This window comes from Gallus gallus, chromosome 3 (assembly GCF_016699485.2).
Source record: "Gallus gallus isolate bGalGal1 chromosome 3, bGalGal1.mat.broiler.GRCg7b, whole genome shotgun sequence".
Lineage (NCBI taxonomy): Eukaryota > Metazoa > Chordata > Aves > Galliformes > Phasianidae > Gallus > Gallus gallus.
Window position 1 is genome coordinate 2,108,199 of NC_052534.1, and position 27,004 is coordinate 2,135,202.

Sequence of the window (27,004 nt, forward strand, 5' to 3'; positions counted from 1 at the left end):
TTTCATCTCCAACTTTGAGAAGCGCAACACTGCTCATTGTGGCACCTGTTAGCCGACTGGAATCCACATGCAGCTCAATCAGCACACTTGATTCAGTCACCTACATAACCACTAAACTCACTTCACTTTTTTTAGAGTCTTGCTAGTCCCACAGGAGCACTGGGAAGAGGTGCTTGTTGCTTTTGGCAGAGTTGTTGCTGTGGCCAGAACCCTGGCGTGACTTCCGAATCTTATTGCTGGCCACAACCTCATAGTGCATCTTTCTGCCCATCTCCAGGAGCTCTGGGAGCCTGCTGTACAGCACCAAGTCCTCATAGCATGTACTTGTGGGATGATGACTCTACTCAGCCATCCTTGTATTTACTGTGCTGCTGAGGTGCCCTTGCTTTCCTGATCAGGGTACTCTGGGTTCTCCTGGGACCCAGTTTCTCACGCTCCAGACAGATTCCCTATTTGTTTCTTTTTTATCTGTCTTGTGCTGCCACCTTCTCTTTATTTTTTTTTTAAGGAAGCTGTCAGGTAAGGAGAAATAAAAAATAACTGATCCCCGACTTCGTTCCTTTTTGCTGATTGTCTCTTGGGCATGTGAACGGTGCTTTGCAAACAGCAGTTTCTCTCTGGATACTTTAAACTTCAAACTGCTCTTGTCTTTTCCAGCTGGAGTAAGGTTTTTGGGTCAGGGTTTAGAATTTAAAAAGAAGCAGTAACCATAGGCTGTTACTTTTCCCTGAGTAAATTATGAGACTATTCCCCTCTAGTTTGATATGTTTATCTTTGTTTTTTGTAATTTACATGTGGTCTAGTGTGATAACTCGTAGCCTGCCTCTGCCTAACAGGGTAAAATCTTTTCGCTTTTAATTTTAGTTATTTTCTTGTCATCTAAACTTTAACTGCAACATTAAGTGTCAGTTCTAGCCTATCCTTTTATTACAGCTGTCATTCTATGCTTTCATGTCGTGTTTTCCAAAAAGAGCTTGTGGAAGATAAATACTTCTGCCGCTGTGGTCTACTGTCACTGGTAGGCATTGGTTAGCAGTTACATGTCTCAGCCTTTGTGAAAGAGATCACTCAGGGGGTTGATCTTCAGCACTGCTGGCTTGGCTCGTGCTCCAGCGTCTTACTGGAGTTGATCAGAGCTGGAGCCAGGACATCAGTGGCTCCAGTAACATAGCTCATTTTTTTCTACACCTGTGTGTTAAGCAGTTCTCTCTTTTTTATATCCAACTTTCTGTATAACACTGCCACTTATTTCATCTCTTTCTTGGGGTATGCAGTCTTCTTTCTTTAGTTCCTGCATTTAGATGACAGAAGAAACTTATCCTAATTTTCTCTTCATATATGTGGTTTGTTTCCATTCAACAAACTGTCTGGGTGTGCTTTTTATACTGCACAAACAAAGAATCTGTTCAGTTCCTTTTTATCAAGATGTATTGTGCAACAGATATCTTGAGGACTTACTGTTGGCCCTATCTTATTGTTCCTTTTAATCAAAAATAAGTCACGAGATTGATATGTGTATTCTCTATTCATGTAGGGGAAAGTAGTTTTTCTAGGCATCTGAAATACCTGAAAATGCTTTGAGTCTTACAGTGACCTATAAATACACTCTGCCTAGGGCACAATAATATTTTGGACTGAGGATTTTGTTTGGATATTTTCTATTTTTAGCAACATTAACATTCATGAGTGGAATTGCTATACAGGTAAACTGTCATTTATCAAGTATGTTGTTATGGGAGAGAGGCCAGCCACTACTTTGATTACACAAGACGTAGAACTTTTCCCCAAGTGTCCTAAAAACAAAATTAACAAGTTCATGTAGCAACTGCCAAATCAAATATACAGTCAAACAGCAGAACTGATCACTGTTCCTTGTGATGAAAACAAAGGGTTTCAACCTTGTAACCAAGGTAAAAATTGTAGTTTAACTAGAATGTTGGCTTTTTAGAAGATGTAAATGGTTTTACTGCAGCATATCAGTAAATTGGGTGTACATGCGCATAAAGTCAAAACACACTGAGACCATTCAAATAGCGTGAAGCAGCGGTGCTGGTTGTGGCTTACTCACAGCTCTTGAGGGTAAGAGTGTATGTGGTGAGCTGACACGATGACACAGCTCTAGGCAGTTTGTAGAAGGGGCTAGAGCAGGCCCAGATAAGGTGACAGCTGGCCAGTCTACAAATCGTTTGTAGATTTGCTTTGCATACATAGGAAGGCTTAATGCATACATTTGCTCCTAAAATATGTTTATGTTCAGCCTGAAGAATGGTGTCCTTTCTGTGATTCCTAGGTGTAATCCTTGAATTATACAGTGCATGAGTCACTGGACCAGAGATTTAAAAATAAGTCAGGAAAGACTTCAATTTGAAAGATGTATCTAGTTGTTCTATATTTAAACAATTCTTTTTTGTTTTATAATTGTGGCTATATATTTTGCATTCCAAAACTGATGTTAAGTGGCTTACACTTTTTGCAAGCCCTGAAGGGAATAAAAGGCTTGTAGTAAAGTTTTGAATGAGTGGTTGTTATCCTCTGCAGGTGAACCCAATGCTTTTCTGACACCTCCGCAGTCTAGAAGTGGTCATGGAAGTGTAGTGTAATTGTGCTCAGTGCTCACATATAAGGATCTGAGTTTTGATGGGTGGACTGTTCAATGGATGAAGAACTGGCTCCAGGACCAAGTCCACAGACTGGTGGTCAATGCCTCAATGTCTGGGTGGAGATCATTGGTGTCCCCCCAGGGGTCGGTGCTCGGCCTGTTACTCTTAATATCTTCATCAGTGACACTGACAGTAGGGTCGGGTGCACCCTCAGCAAGTTTGCTGATGACACCACGCCATGGGGTACAGTTGACACACCAGAGGGATAGGATGCCATTCAGAAGGACCTAGACAGGCTTGAGCAGTGGGCCACGGTGAACCTCATGAGATTCAACAAATCCAAATGAAAGATCATGCACCTGGGTCGAGGCAACCCCTGTTACCAATACAAACTGGGGGATGAAGGGATTGAGCGCAGCCCTGCTGAAAACGATCTGGGGGTACTGGTGGATGGGAGCTGGACATGAGCCAGCAGTGTGCCCTCACAGCCCAGAGAGCCAACTGTATCCTGGGCTGCATCAAAAGCAGCGTGGCCAGCAGGGTGAGGGAGGAAATCCTGCCCCTCTGCTCTGCAATGTGAGACCCCTCCTGGAGCACTGCGTCCAGATGTGGAGACCTCGGTACAGGAGAGATGTGGACCTCTTGGAGTGCATCCAGAAAAGGGCCACAAAAATGATCCACAGAATGGATCTCTCCTACAAGGACAGGCTGAGAGAGCTGGGGCTGTTCAGCCTGGAGAAGAGAAGGTTGTGAGGTGACCTGAGAGCTGCCTTTCAGTATCTAACGGGGAACGACAGGAAAGAAGGGGACAGACTCTTTAGCTGAATCTGTAGTGATGGAACAAATGGAAATGGTTTCAAGCTCAAAAAGGGTAGATTTAGGTTAGATATAAGGAAAAAATCGTTTACGCTGAGGATGGTGAGGCACTGGAACAGGTTGCCCAGGGATGTGGTTGATGCCCCATCCCCAGAGACTTTCAAGGCAAGGCTGGATCAGGCCCTGGGCAATCTGATGGAGCTGTGATGTCCCTGTGCGTTGCAGGGGAGTTGGACTAGACTTCAGAAGTCCCTTCCGACTCTAAGATTCTGTGATTCTATAATAAACAGTTCAGTCCTTGTGAGGTTGCATCATAAATGAATAAGATGGTGTGAGAGCAAGGAAGTATTTTCTGTTTTCTACTGGGGAAGCTGAGGCTCAGAATTAATCAACTTGCCTAAGAGCAGAAGGGCTGACTTGCCAAGAGTCAGATTCCAGTCTCCTGAGTCAGAGCCTTGTGCCTTATCCACAAGACCAACCTTTCCCTTGTAGCATTTCCTTTCTCTCCACCCTGTTTTGAGGAGAGGAACAGTAGTATTGTTCTATGTCAAACAAATTTAAAGCATAATACAGGAGTGCTCCCAGCAGAATGGCTGGAACAACCTTTGAGTTTATCATTAATTGGAAGCCATGACTTTTCTTGAAATGGCTTCTGCATTGGAACCCTCCTCAGCAGAAGCAATAACCACAAAAGCTTTAACCACCAAAAAACCTGTCAGTCTTTAAATAAGAGGCTTTTGAGTTATAAAAAATAATAATTAAAAACAAGTAAAAAAAAGAAAACACAACAAAATCACACAACGTACTTAAAACAATAAAAACTTTTCAAAAGGCATGGGTGATTGGAAATTACTATTTAGGGGAGTGTGTGAGACATGAAATGCAGTGGTCAAGAAAGCAGGGCTTCTAACTTTGTTCCATAAATAGTCAAGATATTTGTTTTTAAAATTTGTGATTTTTATTCATAGTACATAGTACTATGGATACTAGGAGAGCCTAGTTCTATAAGTACCTTAATGCCTGCTTGCCTACTTAATCAGGCTGGTGACAAGTGGCTTATCTTTGATATGTCAGATAGCTGGGAAGAGAAGATAAAGACTTAAGTTTGCCTTTGCTGCTCCATAGCAGAGCAGGCTTCAGCAGACTTGATTGGGCAATGCCTGTTCTAAGCACCACTAAAGGGCCATCATCTTAGGGTTGACAAGTATCCTGTCAATCACACTGTTTTTTTTTGCTGTAGGAATTGAGTGGTGTTTTTTTTTTTTTTTTTCTTTTCTTTTTTCCACTCTGTCCTTTTCTGTTGCTGCCCCATGACATTCTGGGGTTGTTCAGACTGGAAAGAAAAGGCTGCAGGGAAACTTCTTTGCAGCCTTCCAATATTTAAAAGGAGTTTATAGACAATGAGGATAATCAACTACTTACACAGGTAGATAGTGATAAGACAAGGGGAAATGGTTTTGAACTAAAGGAAGGGAGATATAGATGATTAGATGTCAGGGGGGGAAGTTTTTTATTGAGTGTTGTGGCACTTCAACAGGCTGCCCAGAGAGGGCTGTGAATGACACGTCCCTGGAGGTGCTCAAGGCCAGGCTGGATGGGGCCTTGGGCAATCTGATCTAGTACTTGATCCGGTGGCTGGCAACTTTGCCTGTGGCAAGGGGGTTGGAATCTGATGAACCTTGAGACGCTCTATGATTCTCTGCCAGATTAGGAAGCTGAATTCCTTACAGAACTTCTTACACTTATGTGTTAACAGAGCCAGCGTGGCAGCTGATGAAAAGCAAAAAAGCAGGAGCAAGGACTTGTCTTTGGATAAGAGGAGAAAAATGGGATCTTAAACCACTTTAACTGGAAGACAGGAAGTGAAGCACTGAATTGGTCTAAGAATTCTGGTATCTTGCCTCTGGCTACACAATAGCCAGCTGACAAAAATAAGTGATGCACCTGGCTTTTGTTATGCAATGTTATAGGAGGGGAATTCCGTCCTATTTGCAAAGATCTGCACATGCCCAAAGTTATGACATGTTCTTAAACTTTGTGTCAGTTGCTGACTGGATTTCTGTGATTACTAGTACTATCCTGCACTTCTCAAGTTTGCATCACTCTCATAGGGACGATCCCATGCCATAAATTCAGCTTGAGGCAAACTAAAATTGCATACAGGGTAGTCACTGGAATAGAGTGTCATATACTTTCATGATTTTGAATAGGGCTTCTCATTTATTTGGTTTGGTGTTGGTCTGTTACCTTAGAAGGCTTCTCTCTTGCTGTACGACTTTCCCCTAGTTTAGGAATATGAGCATATGACAAAAGAGCTACGTTAGATTTGTTTTGTCCCAGAAATATGCTCTTTGCTATGGATCTGCTTGTGTCTACTACTGCACAGAGGGAAATGGGCAAGAAATTTCCACTCGCACTGTCCTTTCTCCAATCACTTTGTTCAGGGATTTCCTGAGCCAAATCTATTCTGTATTCCAGTGGTAGGTGCCAACAGATCTGACACAGTGAAGCACTTCTATTGTTGGCTTTACTCTCGCTTTATTGAAGCTTGTTTTCACTTTAGAGGAAGGGTATAGATAGAATTGAAGTCTTTTGGGTGCTACAAGAAGTACACCTCACTTAACTTTTTCTTAAAAATCAACCAACACCAAACCATAGAGCACCAGACATCGATGTGCGTTAGCTAATTCCTCACTTTCTGAAATAGTCCTAAGGAATACCTCAAGGTAGCCTGTTCCTGCAGGCCCGCGGACTTACACATCAGAAGAACTGGGTATTGATGTTTTAGTCATAACAGATGGTGGTTCTATTGCTTGGAATATTGCCTTTCATATCAGCATACACTGCACACCCTTGTAACAACATTTTCTTTATGAAGAGGGCTTCTGTTCTGAGGCACAGAGTTCCCCGGGTGCCTCTGTCTGGGCCTATTCAGCAGCGCTGTGGGCTGGAGAAGTGGTGGCAGCCAGAGCGGTAAGCTGTGTTTAGGGAAGCACCTAGGCTTGTCCTTCCGGAAAGCCTGCAGTTTACAGTCTGAAATCGAGCAAACCAAGCTGGACTGAAGGAAGGAAAGGAAAAGCGCGGCTGCTTCACGCACGGCTGTCCCAGCCCTCAGTTCGCACCCCTCTTCCACCGCGCCCGGGCTGGGCCGCTGTCCCGCGCAGGCCCAGGCGCTGCGGGGGCGGGCGGGGGGCGGGCCGCGCGAGGTCGGGAAATTCCCCCCCCCCCCCCCCCCGAGTAGGGTGGTGAGCGGGTGGAGAGGCAGGGTTGAGCCCGTTTGTGCGAGGTGCGGGCCCGGAGGGCAGTCCGCGGCGGCAGGGCCCGAGCAGCGACGCGGAGCTGTCAGCATGGCGGGTGAGCGGCGGGGCGGGCGGCGGGCGGCGGGCGAAGCGCGGGGCGGCGGCGGCGGCGGCGGCGGCGGCGGCGGCGGCGAGCGGGCCGCGCCTCTCGCTGTGCCGCGCGGCAGCCAGCGCCCTTCCTCCCGCCTGGCGCGCCGTCCTGGTTCGAGGCACGGGGAAGCGCTGAGGCTGGCTGCCACCCCTCGTTTGCCGTGAGCAGCGGTTGGTAGCTCCGCTTCTGCCGCGTCCCCTCCGACCGAATCCCGTCGGCAGGCACAGGCAGGTGACGGACAGCCTGAGTAGCAGCTCTGTACCGCGCCGTCCTGCCTTGCTGGGAGCTGCGTGCGGTGCGGCTTGTTTAGGAGGCTTCCGGCCGAGGCTAGTGAAGAAATATCACGAGGATGTTCAGATCGGTGGCAACAACACCTCCTAAGGCCGTCATGTCTCAGAATGGAGCTTAGAAGTCTTAAATGTATGCTGCTAAAAACGTTTAGGTTTTAAATAAGTGCTTGTGTGGCGTATGTGGGGCAGAGCCGTCAGCGGGCAGAGGCCACGCGGTGCCCATCCCATGGGCACTAGCGGCCGAGAGGATGCAGGTGCCTGAGGAACAGATGTCATAAATGCAAAGTAACATAGATAAGGGATCTTATATTGGGTAATTACATTTAAAAGCATAATTAGTTTTTTTTTTTTTTTTTTTTTGTCTTTTTTAGACTAAGTTAAAACTCATCTGTCATCCTTTCGGGAGCTGCTCCGCAGCTATCTCTTGGGGGTTTAAAAGAAGCCAGTTTCAGGCTGGACAGTGTTAATTGGCGTTTGGGGAAGGAGGCTCTCTATCCTCAGCACCAGGGCTGTGTGCTCTGCTGCCCTTAGCAAAGTATAAACTTTCACTGCTGTCAAGTGTGTGCTTGCTCTCCAGTGGATTTTCTATTTGAGAAGGCTGAAGTGAAGCAGGAGCTAGTGCTTTTTTCTCTCCTTGAATGTATTTTCAGTGTAATTAGGAACCAGATAAGGATTTTTTCAGCAGGGGAAGTTCACAACTTCCTGGTACGAGCTAGCTTTTGTCATTGTTTTTTTTTCTTTTGGTTGTTGTTCTGTAAGGTCATACGGTAGTAAAGAGGAAGTTTGTGAGCAGTTTTTTTGCCCTGTTAGAATCTGTGTGGTTCGTGGGTTCTGAAGTAGATTACTGCTGTAAAATAAAATCATGAGTGCACTTTGGATCATGTTAGATTGGAGCAGGATGTTCTGTAACAAATCTTCTGCCACTGTCCCTTTTTCCTGAGCTCTTCCAAGAGGTTGAGTGCAGGTAGGGTAGGAGCATGTAGGCAGTCTGCTGTTGCTGATCAGAAATGGCTGTTGCTGTGGAGGATAGAAGGTCATCAGTAATCTGTAAGAAGGTGTGACATCAAAGCTGAAGGGCAACACTTCTTGCTTCTGTGTTTCACTGCTGTCACCTGAGATCATCAGAGTTTCGGGTGATACTTTCACATCTTCCACATCTTCCCCAAAGACCCACAGCTGCTTTGCTTTCAAGCTTGATGATTGCTGGAGTGTATGTTCACAGGGTACTTACTCCTGGTTGTGCAGGGGAATTGCAAATCATGGAGTCCTCCAGAAGCATTATTCCTTGGAGCCAAGGAGAAACACATGATGTACTGGACCCATTGTCCTTCTGGTGGCAGTGTGTTACGGCCATGTTCTGGTGGCACGGGCATGTTTAGCCTCAAACATCTCATCATGGAGAGGTCTGAGGTTTTGAGTCTTTTGTTCCTTCTTGTATTACTGTAACAGATTAAACAACCTTCTATGCTTAAATGCAAGTATGAGCTGGCTGTATTCTTGGTGCTATTACTGACCTTACTTAGTCTCTTTACGTAGTCAAGAGAGTTGGTCTCCTATATTTCCTTTAAAATTGTTTATTGTAGTATTCAGAGCATGGGGGGAACAAGCAAGTAGGTAATACAGATAGCTGTGCATTTCTTTGAAAATTAGTGGAGGAGGAGAGCCTTAGACATGGCTCATACTGGTTTGAGAAATGTCTGGAAAGGAGCTAGTTCCCTGTAAGAACTGACAGCTCTCTGTGTGTGAGTGTAGATTGTGAAATAGTTAAACCACAGCACTTCACAAGCACATTGCTCTTTTACAGAAATAGGGAACGTCGAACAGGCCTCCACTTCACTGCAGTGCTGATAATACCTTCGGCTCACACTGATACTTTCATGCATTTCCTCTATGCACAAAACATAATGACAGTGACAATTGTGGTAGAGATGATAATGTGATACTTAAATAGAGAGGGAACCAAGATTGAAATGAATTTTAATGTTTTAATCTCTGGAGGCTACCATGTCACTGAGATTTGCTTTCCCACAAACACACCTGCTGTTAAGCAGTGGGTTTGCTTTCAATGACACTTGTTTCAACCACAGTCCCATCACAATTGTGGAGCACTGAGTTTTAAAATAAAGTGCTCTTAGTTGGGAAGAAAAAACGTCCTCGTAAGCAAGCATTAGTAGAGCACGATGGGAAATTGATGGTTAAGGCAGAGAGGATTAAAGATTTGAAGTTATTCTGTTCTGTAGTAATTTCTAACAGAAAAGCTCTACCTAGTTTTGGCAAACACATAATACACGTGTATGGTGCGTCTGGTTAGCTATGTAAGCATGTGTACCTCCAAAGTAAGATGATTAGTAGGTACTTTGCTACAATTTTGTCATTACAATGTCTAAAATAGATTTTTAATTTAGTAGATGGATATGTGTCTATGTTTGTGGTACAATGTTATGTAGGAATGGAGAAGTGAGATTCTTCTCCCTCCTCAATTACTTGATGGAAAAATGGGAGGCTGACCAGTACACCGCCATTGCTGCTCACTGCTGGCAGAAGTTGTCTGTTGTTTTGTCCACTGGATTGTCCTGAAAAGGATAACATAAGTAAATGTGAGTGTGGAAGTTAAAAAGCCATATGCTGGGGTGTGAGCTTGGCTCTGGGAACTCAGACTTGTGCTCCCCTTCTGAAACCAGCTTTTACATCAGGTCTCAGCTTTTTTGTCTATTGTCCATCATCCTGGCTTTTGTTGGCATTGCTTATTTTCCAGAAAGAGAAAAGGAACAAAGCTTATGTAAAGGGAAGACTAGAAGAGATCTGGAAAGTGTGTAGGGAGGTGACCGTACCTGTAAGGAACTGGACCTTGAGCAGTGTCTATGCATGCTCGATGTGACAGCTCCTTGTTTGTTTTCAGACACTGATTTAAAATTGGTGGTAGGTGATCAACTGAGATGCTGCATGTTGATAAATTGTTGGAAAAGGACATACAGAGTCTTAAACTGTTGTTCTCTAACGTTTGGCACAAAATACAGACTGATGTTGAAATGCTTTATGCCTTTTTTTAAAAAGTGTGCCTTTTGAAGAGGCATGTGTTGTTGAAGACAATTTTAGCATCAGAGCAGCTTTCACACTCTGTCTGTCAGTGTGTTATGGCTGAAACATGTGTTCAAATAAGACCAAGCTAACATCTCAGAAATGTAGTTCTTCTTCCATTCTCTTCTTAATTTGTTATATTTCTCTAATTTGGGGTATGAACTGCTGAAGCACCATAAGTCTTCAAATCAGCAAATTCCAGTCATAAAGTTTGAGCTTTGTGTTGATAGATACACTTAAGTTATTGTAGGTGCAACAAACAAGATGCTTTTATTATGGAGAGACGACTGTAATCCACTTCTTTGCCAAATTCATATACTAAGTACCTTAGGCTGACTAGACCTTGGGCAAAAGGAAGTAGGGAATCTTTTACCCTTAATGCTTTCAATATATTTAATAACTATTTTGCTTTTTATGTTGAAGTCTGAGTGCTGTTTTCACATTGCCTGTTGTGTTTCTGATGTTCACAAGCCTTGCCTGAGTAGGATGCTATTATACAAAGATGACAGAGAGCTCAGTAGATGTTTCCATAAGCTGTGTTCTTCTGATCATGCCAGAACCATGATGATTCAACCCCTACAATATTTACTTATCCTTTGCTGTTTGTTTTTCACACGCCATCTCACTGTTGTCACTATTTGATGGACTATCCTGTTTGATGTTCTCAGTGAGATACATTAAATAGCTAGTTACTGTCTGGCAGTCACACTGCTATAAAAGTAGTGATACTCTTGCCAAGGTCTGTAACTCAAGTTTCCTTGAAAACATCTTGAGACCCCATAGTTTTCAGTAGGTGATTTGGAGAGAGGCTGCAACTAATAGCTGGCCCTGTGGGATGTGGGCAGCTCAAGCTGTAGAATTCAGTACCAGCTATCAGGTATTTTCTGAGCTCTCAGTGATGGTATTCAAACCAATAGAGTTTGTTTTTTCTTTCCTGATTTGCATAGTTTCTACTTCAGTGTAATAGGAACTGAATCAGTCAATTCTGAGACAAGATCTTCACTTTCAGAGGGCATTCATGCAAACACAATACTGATGGTACCTGAACTTTGAGGAGACAACTGTATTATAACGAAGAATATTAATCATTCCCTTGAAACAGTGTTTTCTGTTGTATAAAATATTGTTTCATCAGATACATACTCTAAAAGCTAAAAGAATCTAAAATTCTAGGTGAGATGGAGGGGAAGGAGTCCTCTGCTAATTACTAATATGGCATTGATACCCAGAGATTTATTTAGTGTCTATTAACACCTCTTACCCCCATCATGTGCATTCATGTTTTAAAACAAGTTTATCATCTGAGAAGGCAAATCAAGTGAAAGATGAATAATATCAATCAAAGAGTCTAGACCTTACAGTTTTCATATAGCACCTAACCACATAGCCTGCCTTCTGCTTCTTTTTAAGCTCTAAATTAAAAAGGTTTTGTTTTGTTTTAAGGTATCTCAGAGCCCTACATTGAAATATTTGAACAACCCAGGCAAAGGGGCATGCGTTTCAGATACAAATGTGAAGGAAGATCAGCAGGTAGCATTCCAGGAGAACACAGTACTGACAACAACAAGACATTCCCATCTATACAGGTAATACTACTTTTATCCATAAGTTACCAGTGCCTATATTTACACTGTGCTATAGCTATGTGTTGTCCTAGGTACAGTAAATAAAATGGTTTTCATTACATATTCTGTTACTCTTTCCTTGGCATGCAAATGTAGTTGCAGTGCAGTGCAGAAGAGTTCTTTGCTCCTAGTCATTAAAGATTTTGTTCCCATTTACCAGAGGAGAAGGCACAGTGATATGTAGTTAAGTGTCAGTAGAAAAGGAACCTAGAGAATTTGTCTAGGAATCATTGAGTTATTAACTCTTTTTGCATTTACATTTGTTCTGGTTTCTTAATTATGTGATTTGGGCTTGTTTTTACTATTTTGATTGTAATGTGAATTTTGGGAGAGTTTTGAAGGAAGTAGTCTGCTTACAAAATCTGAAAAGGCCAGTCTAGGTGCTGGATATAGCATGGGAAGAGGCACTTTGTACAAATGAGCAAAGTAAGAAAGTGACTTGCAGCAGGTGATTTGGTGTTTAGACTCTGCAAAAGAAACTACTGTGAAGTATCCCCTTCTGATTTCATATACAGAATTTTAAAAGGATCATAGCACCTGCAATGAAGACTAGTTGGATGACTGCATTATGGTTAGGTTGGGAAATCCAGAATTAAGGGATTCATACTAATCTTTGATCAAAGCAGGGTCAAAGACATGGACAGTACAATTTTTGGCTGTTGTTTTCTTTCATGTGCAGAACTGAGGAATGTAAGAGATGCTAGACAGGTTGGGTGAAGTCGAAGAATTTCTGGTTTCCTATTTGAAGTTTAGGTTGGTAATATTTCCTTGGTCTCCTTCAGTCTGGAGGAGATCCTTCAGAGATAAGATTATAATAGAAACTCGTGTGTGAATGAAAGGTAGTGAGTACTTGCCATCTTGATATGCGCTATTACAGTGCAGTATTTAAAAGATGTGAAGCCAAAGATGGAGTATCAGAATCACAGAGATAAAAGAATAGGTAGAGAAGATGTGAAATCTGAGAAATGAGAAGTTTTAGACTGAGACATAAAAATTCCTTGAATAGAGGGAGAGTTGAGAAAGGTAGTATTGGCAGTTCTATGTAGAGCAGCATAGAGAGCCTCTACTAGATAAAGCAACTGTGCTGCTGTGAAAGCTCCTTCTCCCCTGAAGCCAGAATTCCTAAGGGGGAGGCAAACAAGAAGGGCCCCTTCTTAGGATAATAGTGCCAGAGTTGAATCAAGAATGCAGAAAGTAGTTCATTGTTCAATTGGTAAAGTGCTGAGTTAAAAAAAACAATCTGGCAAGGTCTGTATGTATGCTGGCAGAAATAAATACTTTGACAGAAGTTGATTGGGTGGTATGAGCCCTTGATTCCTCTCATCCCTTATTGTGTTGCACATGCAGGTCATCCAGAACCTAAAGGGAAGGTGGGACTCAGTAGGTGACTATGCAATCCTGGCAGAGTTTCTCCTTTTTTTTTTTTAAAGATGACTATTGATAACAGAGCTGATGGATACCGATAGTAGGTGATTTCTGGGTGAATTCCTGCCTCCCTGAAGCCTGTATGAGGCTTTGGTGTTGATTTAGCTGCTAGGGTAGTCCCCTCCAGAGATGACAACATCAGTGAGGATGAGAATAGAGAGGCAAGTGTGATTAAATTTCATGTTTTGGGTGAGATGGAAAACATCAAGGAGGAACTGGAGAACTGAAGTGACTACTTAGGCTTCATGTTCAAGGGACTACGTATGCAGTGAGGGAGAAATTATGTAATATTTGACGAAGCTGAAAGAGCGACTGAAGTTTTATTTAAGGGTAAATAGTGTATATGAATACTGAGAGCCAGATTGGAAACTGAAGAAACTGAGAGAAAGTTTCTTGGAAGTTAGAAGAGCATGGGTCAAGTCAGAGGTTGAGGTGCTTACTGAAAAGCATGTGATGGATCCGTGGAGTATCTCAGAAGAGGTAAGAAAGGGCTGAAGGAAGAAAAACAGTTACAGGATGGAGGAAGTGGAGGTGGAGACCACACCTCTGCACAACCTGTGCTGGTGCAAGTCTTGCATGTGCTTTCAAGTTGTTATACTTCAAACAATTTAGGCCAAACTGTTTTTTTTAGACTCTCCCACGCAAACCTTGCTGACTTCACTGGTAGCTGTCAGTATGAAGGAGGACTTGCACACCTGAGAGATGTGCGCTGAGTCTGACTTCTTTGAAGGCACTAGCAGGGCTTGAGAATGCAGTGCCCCTCTTCTTGAGTGTAAGCTGAGTAGTTATCTGCAAATTAAGGAGAAAGACTTTTCAGGAGCTTATGTCATGCTGTATTTTATAAGATCCTCACTGACTACTTCATGTTCCATTCAAAGGAAATATCCTTGAGGCTCAAGGAGCTTTTTCCTAAAAATCTTTGGAGCTAAAACTGTCCTTAAATAAACATTTGTGTACAGTTGCCTAGGTAGACTTTTGCATCTTACATTGTAACAGCAGATGTGAAGTATATCCTCTTTTGGTTTTACACCATTACAAGCTGTTTTACTTTCCAGTAAAGAACTGAAACAGAATGAATGGTCTGAATGGTCTTGGCTTTTCTTTTGAGACAATATTACAATTCCTTAGTTGTGGTGTTTCTTCCATATGGTATTTTAGGATTAAATATATTTTCTGTTATAAGCTTGGGCTTCACTAGTCCTGATATCTGAAGTTTAGAAAATCTCTTATTCTTGTAGATTCTGAACTATTTTGGAAAAGTCAAAATAAGAACTACATTGGTAACAAAGAATGAACCCTACAAGCCACACCCTCATGATCTAGTTGGAAAAGACTGCAGAGATGGCTACTATGAAGCAGAGTTTGGGCCTGAACGTCGAGTCCTGTCGTGAGTAGTGGTGGTTGGGAATTTGATTAATTGTGCAAGTGATATGCTAATCTTATGTCTTAAAACTCTGAGTAGCAATTAAGAGGGCAGTTAGTAAGCTTCAGCAAAGACAGCATATGATCTGGGAGATAAGTCCAAAGGTCTCTTTGAGCTATTTCCTTTTTCAGTGTTTCACACACTACTTTTTTGTTCTCTTCTTCTCCTATCTCCGTTTTTTTCTTTGTTCGTTCTCTGTATGTCAGTCTCCATTTCCTTTCTCTTACTTGCTTCTTTAGTCCTGTTCAGTAGGACTCTCCTACATTCAGTGTACAAAAATATTAACTAATAATATTTCTAATATTCTAATAATAATAATTCTATTAGTCATTAACAACACTTGAATTAATACTTCCCTAGGTTTAGGTAATTCATGTCTTCCACAGGAATTGTATTTGGACTTTCTGGAAACTAGAGGAGAAAGTTTGCACTGAATATCATGTTGTTTAGATGATGATGATGATTATCACCTGATTAGAAGTGTGTTAGCAACTGTCACTGCTGTTTCTATTTGCTAAGTGGTTTTTTTTTTTTTTTTTTGGTGGTGTCTTTTTCAGTGAAAATACAGGTTGTACTCAGCCTCGCTGTGTAGAACAAATATATTGGGGAATGACCTATTTGTGGAAGTAGTAAAGAAGAATTAAGGCTTTCTATAAAATATGTTTCTCACTGCTGTTCGGAGAGATATTAGGAATATCTAGACTACAGTTCTATGTAGTATGTTTCCCTCAAGTCTACCAAGTCTTATGTAATAAAGTGAAAGCAGAGTAAACTGCAACAAATCTAGACTGATTACATCCGTAGAGAGAAGTTTAAAATTGACAAGCTGTTTGTAGTTCACAGTTTGTGTTGGAGAAGATTGGAAGTAGGCTAATTCTTTCCAGTGAACATAACTGAGCTGGGAAGAAAGGAAGGTAAATATTTCAGTGTGTAAGTAGCTTTTACTTAGGAATTTAAGTCTGGTGTGATTCTATGAATATTAGCAAAATAACTTTGTATTTATGTAGTTTTAGTCAGTAGAATACTATTAAGGGAGAGAACTGAAAACACACAGTTTGTTTAATGATAATAATTGCCTGACGTAAACAGTTTTAATAGTGGAGATACTTCTACAACATACTGCTCAGGTTCAAGTGATCGTGAATGTATAGTAAACATTCAGCTGACATCTGACATTTGCTGTTACAGATTAAAAAAAAAAAAAGATTTTACTGTTTGTTTGTTTTTAGCGTTGTTCTCAACTTTCTCCTAATTGATAAGTGGTAGAAAATAGTTTATGCCATTTTCCTCTTGATCTTTCTATTATGGTGAAAAAAAAAATAGAACTGTCTCTTCAGACACTTACCTTCCACTTTGATTATTGTAACATCATCCTCATTGGCCTCCCTGCAAAGAGTTCATCTTGTCTACATGGCCATCACAGATATCTTAAACCTCAAGAGACCTTCCTCTGACTGTCTGTTCACTACCTTCTCCTGCATCTTCTCAGATCATGTTTCCTTACCCAAGTTCAAATAGTGCCTGCTGTTCTAGCCCATCCTACTTCCTGTTCTCATCTCAGTGGCTTTTGATCTGAAGCAATAAAGGCTAATTGCTTAACACCTCTTCTGGTTACATATTACATCTACTGGGCACAGGAAGACCCTAATGATTGTTTTTCCTCTTGGCACTTTGTTGCACAAATTTAAGCCTGTAGAAATCCTGAATTTATTAGCTGTAGGCTGTAATGTCAAAAGCACTGACATGCTGCAGATTTGTGTTTATTTCGTGTGTGTTATATGCATGTATCAAATCATTTTATTTGACGCAATGCTGTGTTTCTATTTCATTTAAGGCATTCATGATTGTGTGAAATAAGGAATCCATTATTTTTATCAGTATCTTTAGAAATTAATTGATTAATAATCTAACAAACCAGTATCCAGGCTACTTTCCCTTTACTGCATAACTAACTAATACGTAACTAACTAATACGTAACTAACTAATACGTAACTAACTAATACGTAACTAACTAATACGTAACTAACTAATACGTAACTAACTAATACGTAACTAACTAATACGTAACTAACTAATACGTAACTAACTAATACGTAACTAACTAATACGTAACTAACTAATACGTAACTAACTAATACGTACTTTCCCTTTACTATGTACTATTGCTTTCCCTTCGTACTAATACAAAATGGTGAGCTAGGGTTCAGCTTGAAATTCAGGATCCTGATGGGAAGAGGCTCTTTTTGAATTGTTTCCAGCATTTGGTACTTTTTAAAAAAAAATAAAAAAAAAAATCATTGGTTGCTTTAAGATGAAGGAAGAATGTGGTCCATAATTGGATCTGGATGTTTCAAGTCATTTTTGTTTTTTGTCTGGTGACTCAGTCTTCACATGCTCTTTGAGTCTCTGTTAGAGAAAAGCCTCATACAATACAAGTGAGCAGGAGATGTCCTCTCTTGGTGGTGGTCTCTTTACTCCTGCTGGGCATCTCAAACAGAGAAAAAATCCCAATTATTTTGTGTAACTGGAATTATTATACCCAGATTTTAGGCTGCATTCTACTTAAGTTCCCTGTGTAGTTCTATTTGAACAAAACCTTCTGTATTGCTTGTTGACTGATGATGTTTGTGCTGCTGCCTGAACTTCATCAGAGCTCCGTCTGTCCAAAACATAAAAGCAAAAGTATCAGTGTTGGAACTCAAATGATTGCTTGCATACTAAGATTTTTACTTCCTAGTTCACATGCTCTCTACATGAATGATATCATAGATTTAATGTTTGATCCTTTTTTTTTAAATGTTTTTTGTTCTGTTTTTTTCTCTCTTCCTATTTCTCCCTCTCTTCTTGTTATCTTGCTTGCTTCCTGTCAGCAAGCGTTTATGTGAAACCCTGCAGGCTTCCTGAGGTTCTTGATTTTTTTTTTTTTTTCTTCTCTGACCCTGCCCTCTGTTTGACAGTAGTTAAATAGACACTTGCACTGTTGTGGTTCATGTTTTAGAAAACATTTGTAATCTGAAAATTATGTGGCACTTAAAAGTCTAATTTCTTTGCACAAGAGGTTTCATTCAGAGTGGTTGAAGGAGGCAGTATAAAGGTTCTTGGTCCTTGCAAAGCTGGATACAGCTTTTGTTAGGCCAGTCCTATATGCATGCTCAGCTGATGTCTGTGACTTAAGGTAATTGCTGGAGAGTCTGGGTCCTTAACATGGCAGTTTGGGGCTGTAACATGGAACCAGGCCTGTTTGTGGACTTGAAGTATGCTTCAGACTGAATTAGCAGAATAAAGTGCATATTCGGGAAAGAAAAACTAAGCTGTGTGCTGTCATCAAGCCCTAAAAGAGTAGTATCTACAAAAAGGATTGTGAAGTACAAATCTCTAGTATCAGTAGTCATATATGAAACCCAAGTGATTTACTGAGCTATGACATGCTGATGTGTTTCGTTTTCATTTTTGGGTCACTGTGTCAAGTTCAGAGGGAAGCTTATGCATTCCTCCAGTCAGTGAAAGCTCTGGAAGTGGAGCCTGATTGCAGTGAATTTGAGAATCACTGAACAGAGTGCATTGGGCACAATCAAAGTGCTTTACGGGAATTAAACTTGGATAGTCTTGTTCAGAGCAGGGAAATGTAGCATTGATCTTGAGAGATGTGGCAGGAAGGTGGATCAAGTAGATTTTTGGGCATAATTAAAGTAAAGAACTTCTGTTGCTTCAAAGGAAGGGACATTGCTGGTTCTGGAGAAAGATAGGCAGAGCCTATTGCCATGATTTATCTTCTGAGCTTATTGTAACATTGTGAAACACGAATTTGTAAAAATATTGTTATTTTTTAACTTCCTGTTTTACATCCACTCAGCTTTGATGATGTCATGGTTTTTCCATGTGGGAAACAGTCAGCTTGCCTGGGACTCCCCCCACCTTCTGCATTGGGGTGACCTATACTCTTATGCAAATAAGGAAGAGCTGCAGCTCTTCAGTACTTTTCCGTAGCTACATGAGATTTCGGAAAGTGCTTTTATTTGTATCAAAAACCTTAAAAATAGTGTTCAAAATTTACATTCCCTGATTAAAAGCAGGAACACAAATTCCTAACTGGTGCAAACAATGAAGTTTGCTTTAAATACTTCTCACTTTCAATTACCTGAGACTGACTATATTTTTATTTTTAATCACGGTGGGTTTACTGCAGATTTAACTATTTTTAATACAGCAGTATGTATTCCTCTTTAGAACTACATGTTAGTAGTTTTTCAATTCTGTTTCTGCTCTTATTTTAGAAAAACTATATCCTTACTTTTAGACCTGTTAACACCTTTGTCAAAGGAAGCATTTTTTTCATTTCTTAAACCATATATCATCAAAGTATTGCTCAGCAAATGATTTTTCTAGTATTCTACACAATTCTATTACTTGCTGAAATCCTATCATGTGTACTTCAGTTTTCAGAATTTGGGAATTCAATGTGTGAAGAAGAAAGACCTGAAAGAATCAATTTCTTTGCGAATCTCAAAGAAGATCAACCCCTTTAATGGTGAGTAGAACTTATCTGATTGTCTGAAACAAAAGTTCCCTTTGCAAGATTGTTGCTGGTTGGCTGTTTTTTTTTGTTTGTTTGTTTTTTTGTCTTGCCTTTGCTTTTGTGGTGGAGCTATATTTCCAGTTTTTCAGAGAAACACTCTTCCCCTTCTGTGCCTCTAGTAGTCTTTTCTCACTGGCATCACATGATGAATCTGTTTGGAAAGTTGTTGTTTTTCTCCTCCCCCCACAGTAGCAATGAAAGTTGGCTGTGTCTTTTTTGGCCAGATAGCCTGGGCAGGGCCATTATGCAAATTTAAGAGGCTGTGGGATAGCAGCAGAAGCTTTTCCTGGAAATGTCTACAAGTGTCTCAGAAATCAGATTCCCTAATTTTGGCAACTATAGGGAAAGACTGAATTAGTGCAATTCCACAGCAGACAAATCTTGCTTGCTACAGCCCCATCCCTTTTCTTGTCAAAAGACCGTTCATGTGACCTCTCAGCCAGCTACTTCAGGGCGCTGAGCCCATAGGTAAACTCCTTGAAGCTGCTCCTTACTTAATTTTGAAGCATGGGACTGATGCAGGCAATCAGGATGTCCACAGCAGTGCTAATCTCAGTCAAGGCAGAGGCAAGTTGCGTTGCTGCAGTTGCTCCACCTACCCATGGGCTGTAGTTTTACATGATAGGTGATCTGACTTAGCTGTGGGCTGCTCTCGGAAAGAGTCATCCTGACCTTCCCTCCATCCCTGGTCACACACTCTTACCACTTCCTTTGCATCAGATAGGGAGGCCTTGTGTTGCCATAGTGAATAAACTCAGCAAGTTCCTTCAGTGGAAAACCAGCCTGCAAAAAAAAAAGTTTTCCTCAGATCAACTTGCTGAACTAATTGATCTCACAGCCATATAAATGCTAAGTTCAGTGCACAGATTTGTTGCTGAAGACTCAGCAAGTTGTAGAGCCAACCAAAGTGTGACCAAACTTTCAGCATACAGGCATAACTTAGATGAGAAGCATAAATACCCATGAACTACTAGTTTTTCCACAGCTGTTTAACCATTTTACTGGCAAGCTTGTTGTTCTAAGTTGATATGGTAAGGTGGAGTCACCATGTGGTATATGTATCTTGTACTTCTTGTAGCTACAAGAAAAATTACATATTTTATGTCAGTAATTGTATTAAGGAGTTTCAAAACTAAAACATATGTGTTAGGAAAAAAAAACACATCCCAGACCTTTTGGCTTCCTCATATTGAAGCTATTGCACACAGCAGTGCAATTGCTAAATAAATAACCTATTGCAAACATAGCAGCATTATCGCTTACTGACATATTGAACTTCTACAGATCAAGAAAGGTGATTTTTTTTTAACATCTAACAGCCCACAGTTTTTGACTATGTATTTAAAATAGGATGAAAGTCATTTAGACTAACTCTAAATTCATACAGTTACTTCAAAGTTGTACTGCTTCAGCCGTGACTTTCTTATTAATAATCTACTGTAATTACAGAACTTAAAAAAAAAAAAAAAAAGGGAATGTGTAGACTCTTTTGTGCTTCTCTGATTTCAAGTGCAAATAGTGCCTCTGACAAGACAGCATTGTTAATGCTTATGTGTGGCAAAAGCCTGGAGATTTTTCTGATGCTTTTTAATGCTCACAGAAGTCATGCTAAATTCATGTAAGACCCTTCTTAGAGAGCTGGATTTCTAGCAAGCTTCAAAATACATGCCATGCTTTAATCGTGAATTTAAGAAAAGAAAATAAACACATGTTGAACTTACTATAGAACCAGGAATATTTTAAATTATTGTCTTTATTTCAGGGCAGCTGTTTGTAGTCAGTCTAGTCCATCAAAACAACTGCCCTAGTTCTAGTAATTTACGCACACAGCAGCATATTTTTAAATTACTGCAGCCCTTCAACACACAGTGTAAACTAGAGTTCAGTGTTTTACTTTGGGTCAGCCTACTCTATCTCGATTTCAGACAACACAATAAAGAACTCCTTGTTCAGCCCTCTTTTATTCAATAAATAAAAAATGAATTTATGTTTTTATCTTGATGTTGTGAATTAAAAGAACGTGATAAAAAATCCTCTTACATAGGTCTGTTTCACCAAAGTAACTTTAGCGATGACACACAGCTCTATTCTTAGGGGGAGCGAGTGCAACTAAAATCATTGGAGAATAGATTGTTGCTGTGTTTGGCACACAGCTCCAAATCTATGATGCATTTTTTTGAGGCAATCACAACCTGGTGGCACTGGGTCATATCCTGGGCTCCCCTCTGCTGGTAGTGCAGCAGCAGAAGAGACTGCAGCCCTGTCTCGGTTGTGGGAGCTCCTGGCATGGGTGATGCACAAGACTGCCCCCTGCTCTTGCAAGCTGTGTACCAACCCATGTAGCTGCCTTACTGCACTTGGTAATGTGTCAGCATGGGCAGAGCTGCCATGGGGTTTGCCTACAGCAGCTACAGGGCAGTCCCATGCTGAGCTGACCCCTGAGAGGCATAGGACCAAGGTAAAACAGGATTAGTGACAGAAGTATTTTTATACATGCTTAGTTGATCAAAACAGGTTTTTGTTAATAGCAGTAACCACAATGTTTGCTGCTTGGTGAGATTGAAACTTGTGTATGTAGGTTTTTCTTTCTTTTTTTTTTCTTTTTTTAAGGTTGGATGAGTATCACTGCATTCTCCAAGATAATGTGTTGTACTGTATCCATCCTATTTTGTGCATGTATTTATTTGCCTCCAGAGTAGTATCATCTTCTCTATTTAGGGAAGAGTCACAGAGTTAGGTGCATCCTTGAAGCAGGTTGCAAGTTAGCACTACTCATTTCTTGTATGAACATGAAGTTCTCCAGGATTACTAGTATTTTTCAGCTCTATGGAAAATGTATTAGGCAGGTGAATTTTCATGGAGTTGAAAACTTCAGGGTGTTTGTAGGCCAGTTATTTTTGTTTTCTTCCCTATCTTCTGAAACAGTCAAACAATCCCAGACCTCAGTACTCATTTGGGATGAAGGTTGACCCTCCTAATAGACGAAATGCGTCTGCAGCTCACCAGCATATGAATTACTTAATGTATTGGCTGAAAACTTTACTTGCTGTAAAGGCAGAAGTAATAACCAAGTGTGAGTTTGTGAGGTTGCGTTCCAAGCTTCCTTGTGTAAAGAGGCCTTTGTCTTCCAGGGAAGCCAAATTGCCACAGGTGCCTGGGGTGGCAAAGAGAGAGTGAACCTTATGCAAATTCTCCAGTGATGTCATTCCTCTTACGCACCATACAGAGCGTGGTTATAACAGGCAGCAGGAGGAACTTGCTCAGTAAAGATGCATGTTTAAGATAACTTTCCCTGGCATGCTCATCTGTACTGTTGAGGCAGCTGGTATCAACCTCCGAACTCCTGGATGGGATGGTAGGAGATTGATGTTTACAGATGGTGCCTTGTACCTAGCTGGATTTGGTGACACTGGAGTCGTTCTGAAATGTATCTGGAAGGCTGTTTGAATCTGAAATCTCCATTATTAGCTGGCAGCATTTGTCCATTGTTAATGCTTTCAGCATCTTCTGTGCAAATTGTGTGCGTTCACTATGTTGCCAGTCAGATGATGTCCTCTCAGGTTTCTGCTCTTAATTTGGCCTTGTTTGAGAGAGAATTATTGTTTCTGTTCCATCACCGGATCTGTTTGCAATCTGTCTCAGTCACAAAGCAACATCGCATATATTTTTGCCCTCTAAAAAGCTAAACTGTTGCAGAAATCTCTCATCTCTTATGCCTGAACACACCAGGAAAATTGTATGCAGTGGCAGCCTAATGGGGGCTTCTGGGCATGATGATGCTGCAAATGGCACAACATCGAAGGAGAAGAGTCACTCCTCCAGTGGAGCTGATCCATGTCTGCTTTCTAGGGTGTGTGTTTCCTTTTAGTAGTGGTTGAGCTGTGCTATATCCTTGTCTTCCGATGTACTGTCTGATGTTCAGCCAAGACAAATTAAAAGAAGAGCCAGTCTTGAGTTAAGAGCTTTTGTGGGTGGGTGTGACATGAAGTAGAGACAATTGACTTAATAATAACCTTAGTTAATTATCAGTGAGGAAAATACCTCAATATGTTTTTTAAATTTAAGGGAAAACTGTACTTACTGAGTTATTGCAGAGCACTAGCCTTTTTCTAGCACGAAAATCCTAGTCTTGGCTTGTCTTGAGAAACAGAATTGCCAAATTCCAGGCAATTGATTGAGAGAACTTGACGTTTCTGCAAGATTTCTGCTTCTTTGTAATTGCTCTTGCTAATAACCATTTAGTGAACTTCTAGGCCCTACCATGTACCCCAGAACTGTTTCAGCTCTGCTTGCCTCCACAGTTTTTCCTTTTGCTGTTTCCCCTTTCCGCCTGTGAGCAGCTGACCCTGCATTCACTTCATACTCGTCACAGTCTCCATGACACCCCCTGCACGCCTCTGCCTCCGTGCCGTGCTGGCGTCCCCACACTGTCGCACTCACTTCCTGCCCACGCACAGCTCTCCGCAGCTTCCTTGCTGGCCCTTGCAAGCAGTGCTTGTAAGACCCCTGCTCTGACACCACCTGCCTGTGTCAACGAAGTTCCCGAGGTTCCGCTGTGTGCTGTGGCTTGTTGCACCACCCATCTCATCTGCAAAAGGCAACTCCTAGCAAGCGTTTGTGAGTTTGGAGTGGTTTGAAAAAGTGAAAAGCATCAGACTCTTTTGTAAGGAATGTCTGAGGTGTAAAAACTTAAATGTTCTGTCCTTAAATTAAGACAAGTGCGTAATTCTGTCCCCACCCCAACCAGATTCTCAAGTTGAAAGTGCTGGTGAGTGAGAGTAGCCAGCTTTTTAAGAGGTGCATAGCAGATCCACTTAGGCTAAATGTCCTGATCATCACATCACCATAGCTTTCCCTTTGGAAAGTTCTTCTATCCCTCATACATGTATTTCTTGCTGTTTATGCTGAAGTTTGTATATTAGCCCTAAAGGACAGCATCTCTTCAAATTGTCTAAAAATGATAAAGAAAATTACTAAGTAGAGGCACAAAAAATGCTGGCTTCTTTTTTCTATATTATTAAAAAAAAAGGTTGCTAAAAAGTATGTCTTATATCCAGCAGTCCCTGTATGTTTCTATCTAAATCTGTTCCAATTTTATTCTTAGAGTGGACTACATTTAAAAAAAAAAAAAAAAAAAGACCAAAGAAAAACCCCAGCAAATTCAGGGAAGTAGTGCTTGGATGAAACTTTTGAAACTCACATGTTTTCATTTCTGTTTTTCCCCTTGGCTTTTTTTATCAAGCCAGGACATTTGTTTTCTCTGTGCTTCTTTCCTCTATATAACAGAAAAAATGCCCTTCCTTACACTAAGTCGGCCTGAAAGAAGCACACGGAAAACATAGTATGGGAATTTGTTGGCTATCATCTGAATTTTAGTCATGTATGCCCTCTCCATTTATTTATTTTAAATTGAGTGCTGCAGGTGTGTATTCTCTTCATAATTATGTACTTTTCCTGCGGAGCTGGTTGAAACTTACCTCCTCGTTCACCACAGAGGTACAGACCAGGCATTCACTGACCAGAAGGAACAGTTCTATCATAGCCCATTTCTCCCGTTGTTCCCAGCTTCTCCTGCTTAACAAGGTGCAGATGCTGCTGTGCCCCCAAACATGTCGTTAAACAGCTTGGCCTGTCACCTAATGCTGTGTATCCAGTTGGTGAAGTCCAAGTGCAAAGAAGAGGGCGTAATATTCAGCTTTTGCCAGCAAGTATTAAATAGTACATCAGGACTCTATACTCTTCCTTTTGTACCAGTATGGCTGTGGTTCATTTGGAAATAGCAAATGTAGCATAAAATGAGCTGGCAAGGTTCTCTTTAGCTGTATATAATTCAGCTTTGGAAGATATGTGTCAAATACTGAGGCAATTCCACGTGTGCCATTCCCTGCCTGCTGTGGCCCTTCTGAAGGTGGCTGCCACACAGCTAGGTGAGCCCCAGACAGAACTGTAGCTGCTGTGCGAGCATGGGCTGGGGAGAACAAGTACAGCCTGAAGCATGCCTCCCAGCGCCACTCACACCCAGTTCCTCTGGCTGTCTGAGTCTGGCACAAATCTGCTCTAGCAGTGAAAGAGGCAGTCCTTCCTCTTGCTGTGTCTGCTTCCACCTTCTGCCAGGTCTAGCATTCATGAGAACTGGCTGACTGAATGCAAACGTTTTTGTCTTCTGGCAGTCTAGTTTTGAGCCACACCAGTTCTTTGATCTGATTCACCACCTAAAAGCTGGTCGCAGCATAAGGTTGGTGCTGGAAATGGAGTTCGGGCAGAGCCACCCAGCTGCAGCAAAACCTTTGATGTTGGCTGGCTTAAACTGATGGGCATGTATCAGGGCAATGGAGTGTCTCTGTGCCCCCAGATTGTTTGATGAGCAGGCCACCAACGTGAGTAGGCCACCTCCGTGTCATCACTGAAATGAAACTGAGCTCCCTGTGTATCTATAAATTAAAAAGCACTTGTGTGTGTAAGAAAAAAAGGCAGAATACAGCTCATCATGATTATTAATGATGTTAGTTCCTGAGCAGTCTCTGTGGTGAAGTACTTTCGTTTGCAGGAGGTCATTCACCTTGGCTGAATGCTCTAGCATTGCTCATACTCCCCCGCAGCCCCCATTTGAGAAGTGAAGGTCACAAGATGTCTCCTCTGCAGTTTGAACTGGTGTTCTCAGCACAGCCCTCTCTAAATGTGTCACACCATGTCATTTGCCCTGGAAGTTTCCATGTAAGTTACATTTAGATGCTACAGTGCTTCCATCTCCACCCACTGCAGAAGCTTCTGGCATCATTAGTCTAGAAGCTGGATGAAGGACTGTACAAGAAGAATCTCCTGTTCAAGCAGTTATCGCATTTTAGGTCAAAACCAAACACAGTGTTGTTTCTCTTCAGTGTTCAAAAGAAACTTTCACTTTCTCTGTAGCATCACCTCATGAGTAAACATCAGAACCTTTAATTCTCTAGTAATTTCACCAGATAAATGGTACTTTACTGGTCTTTCTGGATGTTGAAGACTCTTAAAATAATGAGAAGCATTGGAGAGCCATAAACAGGAGGCCTGAAGCTGTTGTCATCCTAAACTTCGTTCCAGAATTTTGAATTGCATATTGGTGAATTGGACTCAGAAATCTTCAGTGTTGCACTACAGAAGCAAACACAAGTTCTTCTCTTAATCAGCAGAAACCTAATGAGGCATCTTGATTTCAGCAATAAAGATCTCTTGAGTCCAGGACAACCCTAGCTATGGTGTTGCATGAGCTGCTTGGGTTAGCCAGCTGGGTTGGAAGGAGTTCATGATTTGTGCAGGGGTGCTTTTGTGCCTGCAGTGGGGCTGTATTGGTTTCTTTTTGTGCTACTAGGTAAGCGAGTGAAGAATCATCTTAAGGGTAATGATTTTTTAGATTAGGGAATCATGGTCTCTCCTAGAGGAGCTGTACACAAATCTGTAAAGAAAGGATCTGATAGTTATCGTAGCCCATTGCTGGTTGGACAGCCAGTTCTGCCCAGGTTTGCCTGTGCTTCTAGGTACTATTTTATAAATCCTGTTGCCAGAATGTTGTTGAGTGACGTTTGTTTTCTTTTATCATTGTGCTGGTTGTGGTTTTGTGGATTTTGTGGTATCAAGCCCCCTAATTACCTTAGACAGTTTCATTTCTTTTCAAATCTTCTTAATATTATTATTTTCATTTCAGTGTGTTTGAGTTGTGAAGCAATAATTTTGAAAGTTTTTGCTCCCCCTCTAAAATAGCTGTATTTACAGGCATTATTTCATTCATTTCTGTTTGCATGGATAA

General features: G+C 41.3%; 1 protein-coding gene across 1 annotated transcript in view; it reads left to right on the top strand.

Moving 5' to 3' along the window:
• The first annotated feature begins 6,655 nt into the window (after positions 1-6,655).
• REL (REL proto-oncogene, NF-kB subunit) overlaps positions 6,656-27,004 on the top strand; it is a 34,087-nt gene continuing 13,738 nt past the window's right edge. The window contains exons 1-4 of the mRNA NM_001167726.2: positions 6,656-6,770; positions 11,618-11,760; positions 14,463-14,611; positions 19,085-19,176. Coding sequence (NP_001161198.2) covers positions 6,764-6,770; positions 11,618-11,760; positions 14,463-14,611; positions 19,085-19,176 — 391 coding nt within the window. The 5' untranslated portion in view covers positions 6,656-6,763. The remainder of the gene's footprint in view (positions 6,771-11,617; positions 11,761-14,462; positions 14,612-19,084; positions 19,177-27,004) is intronic.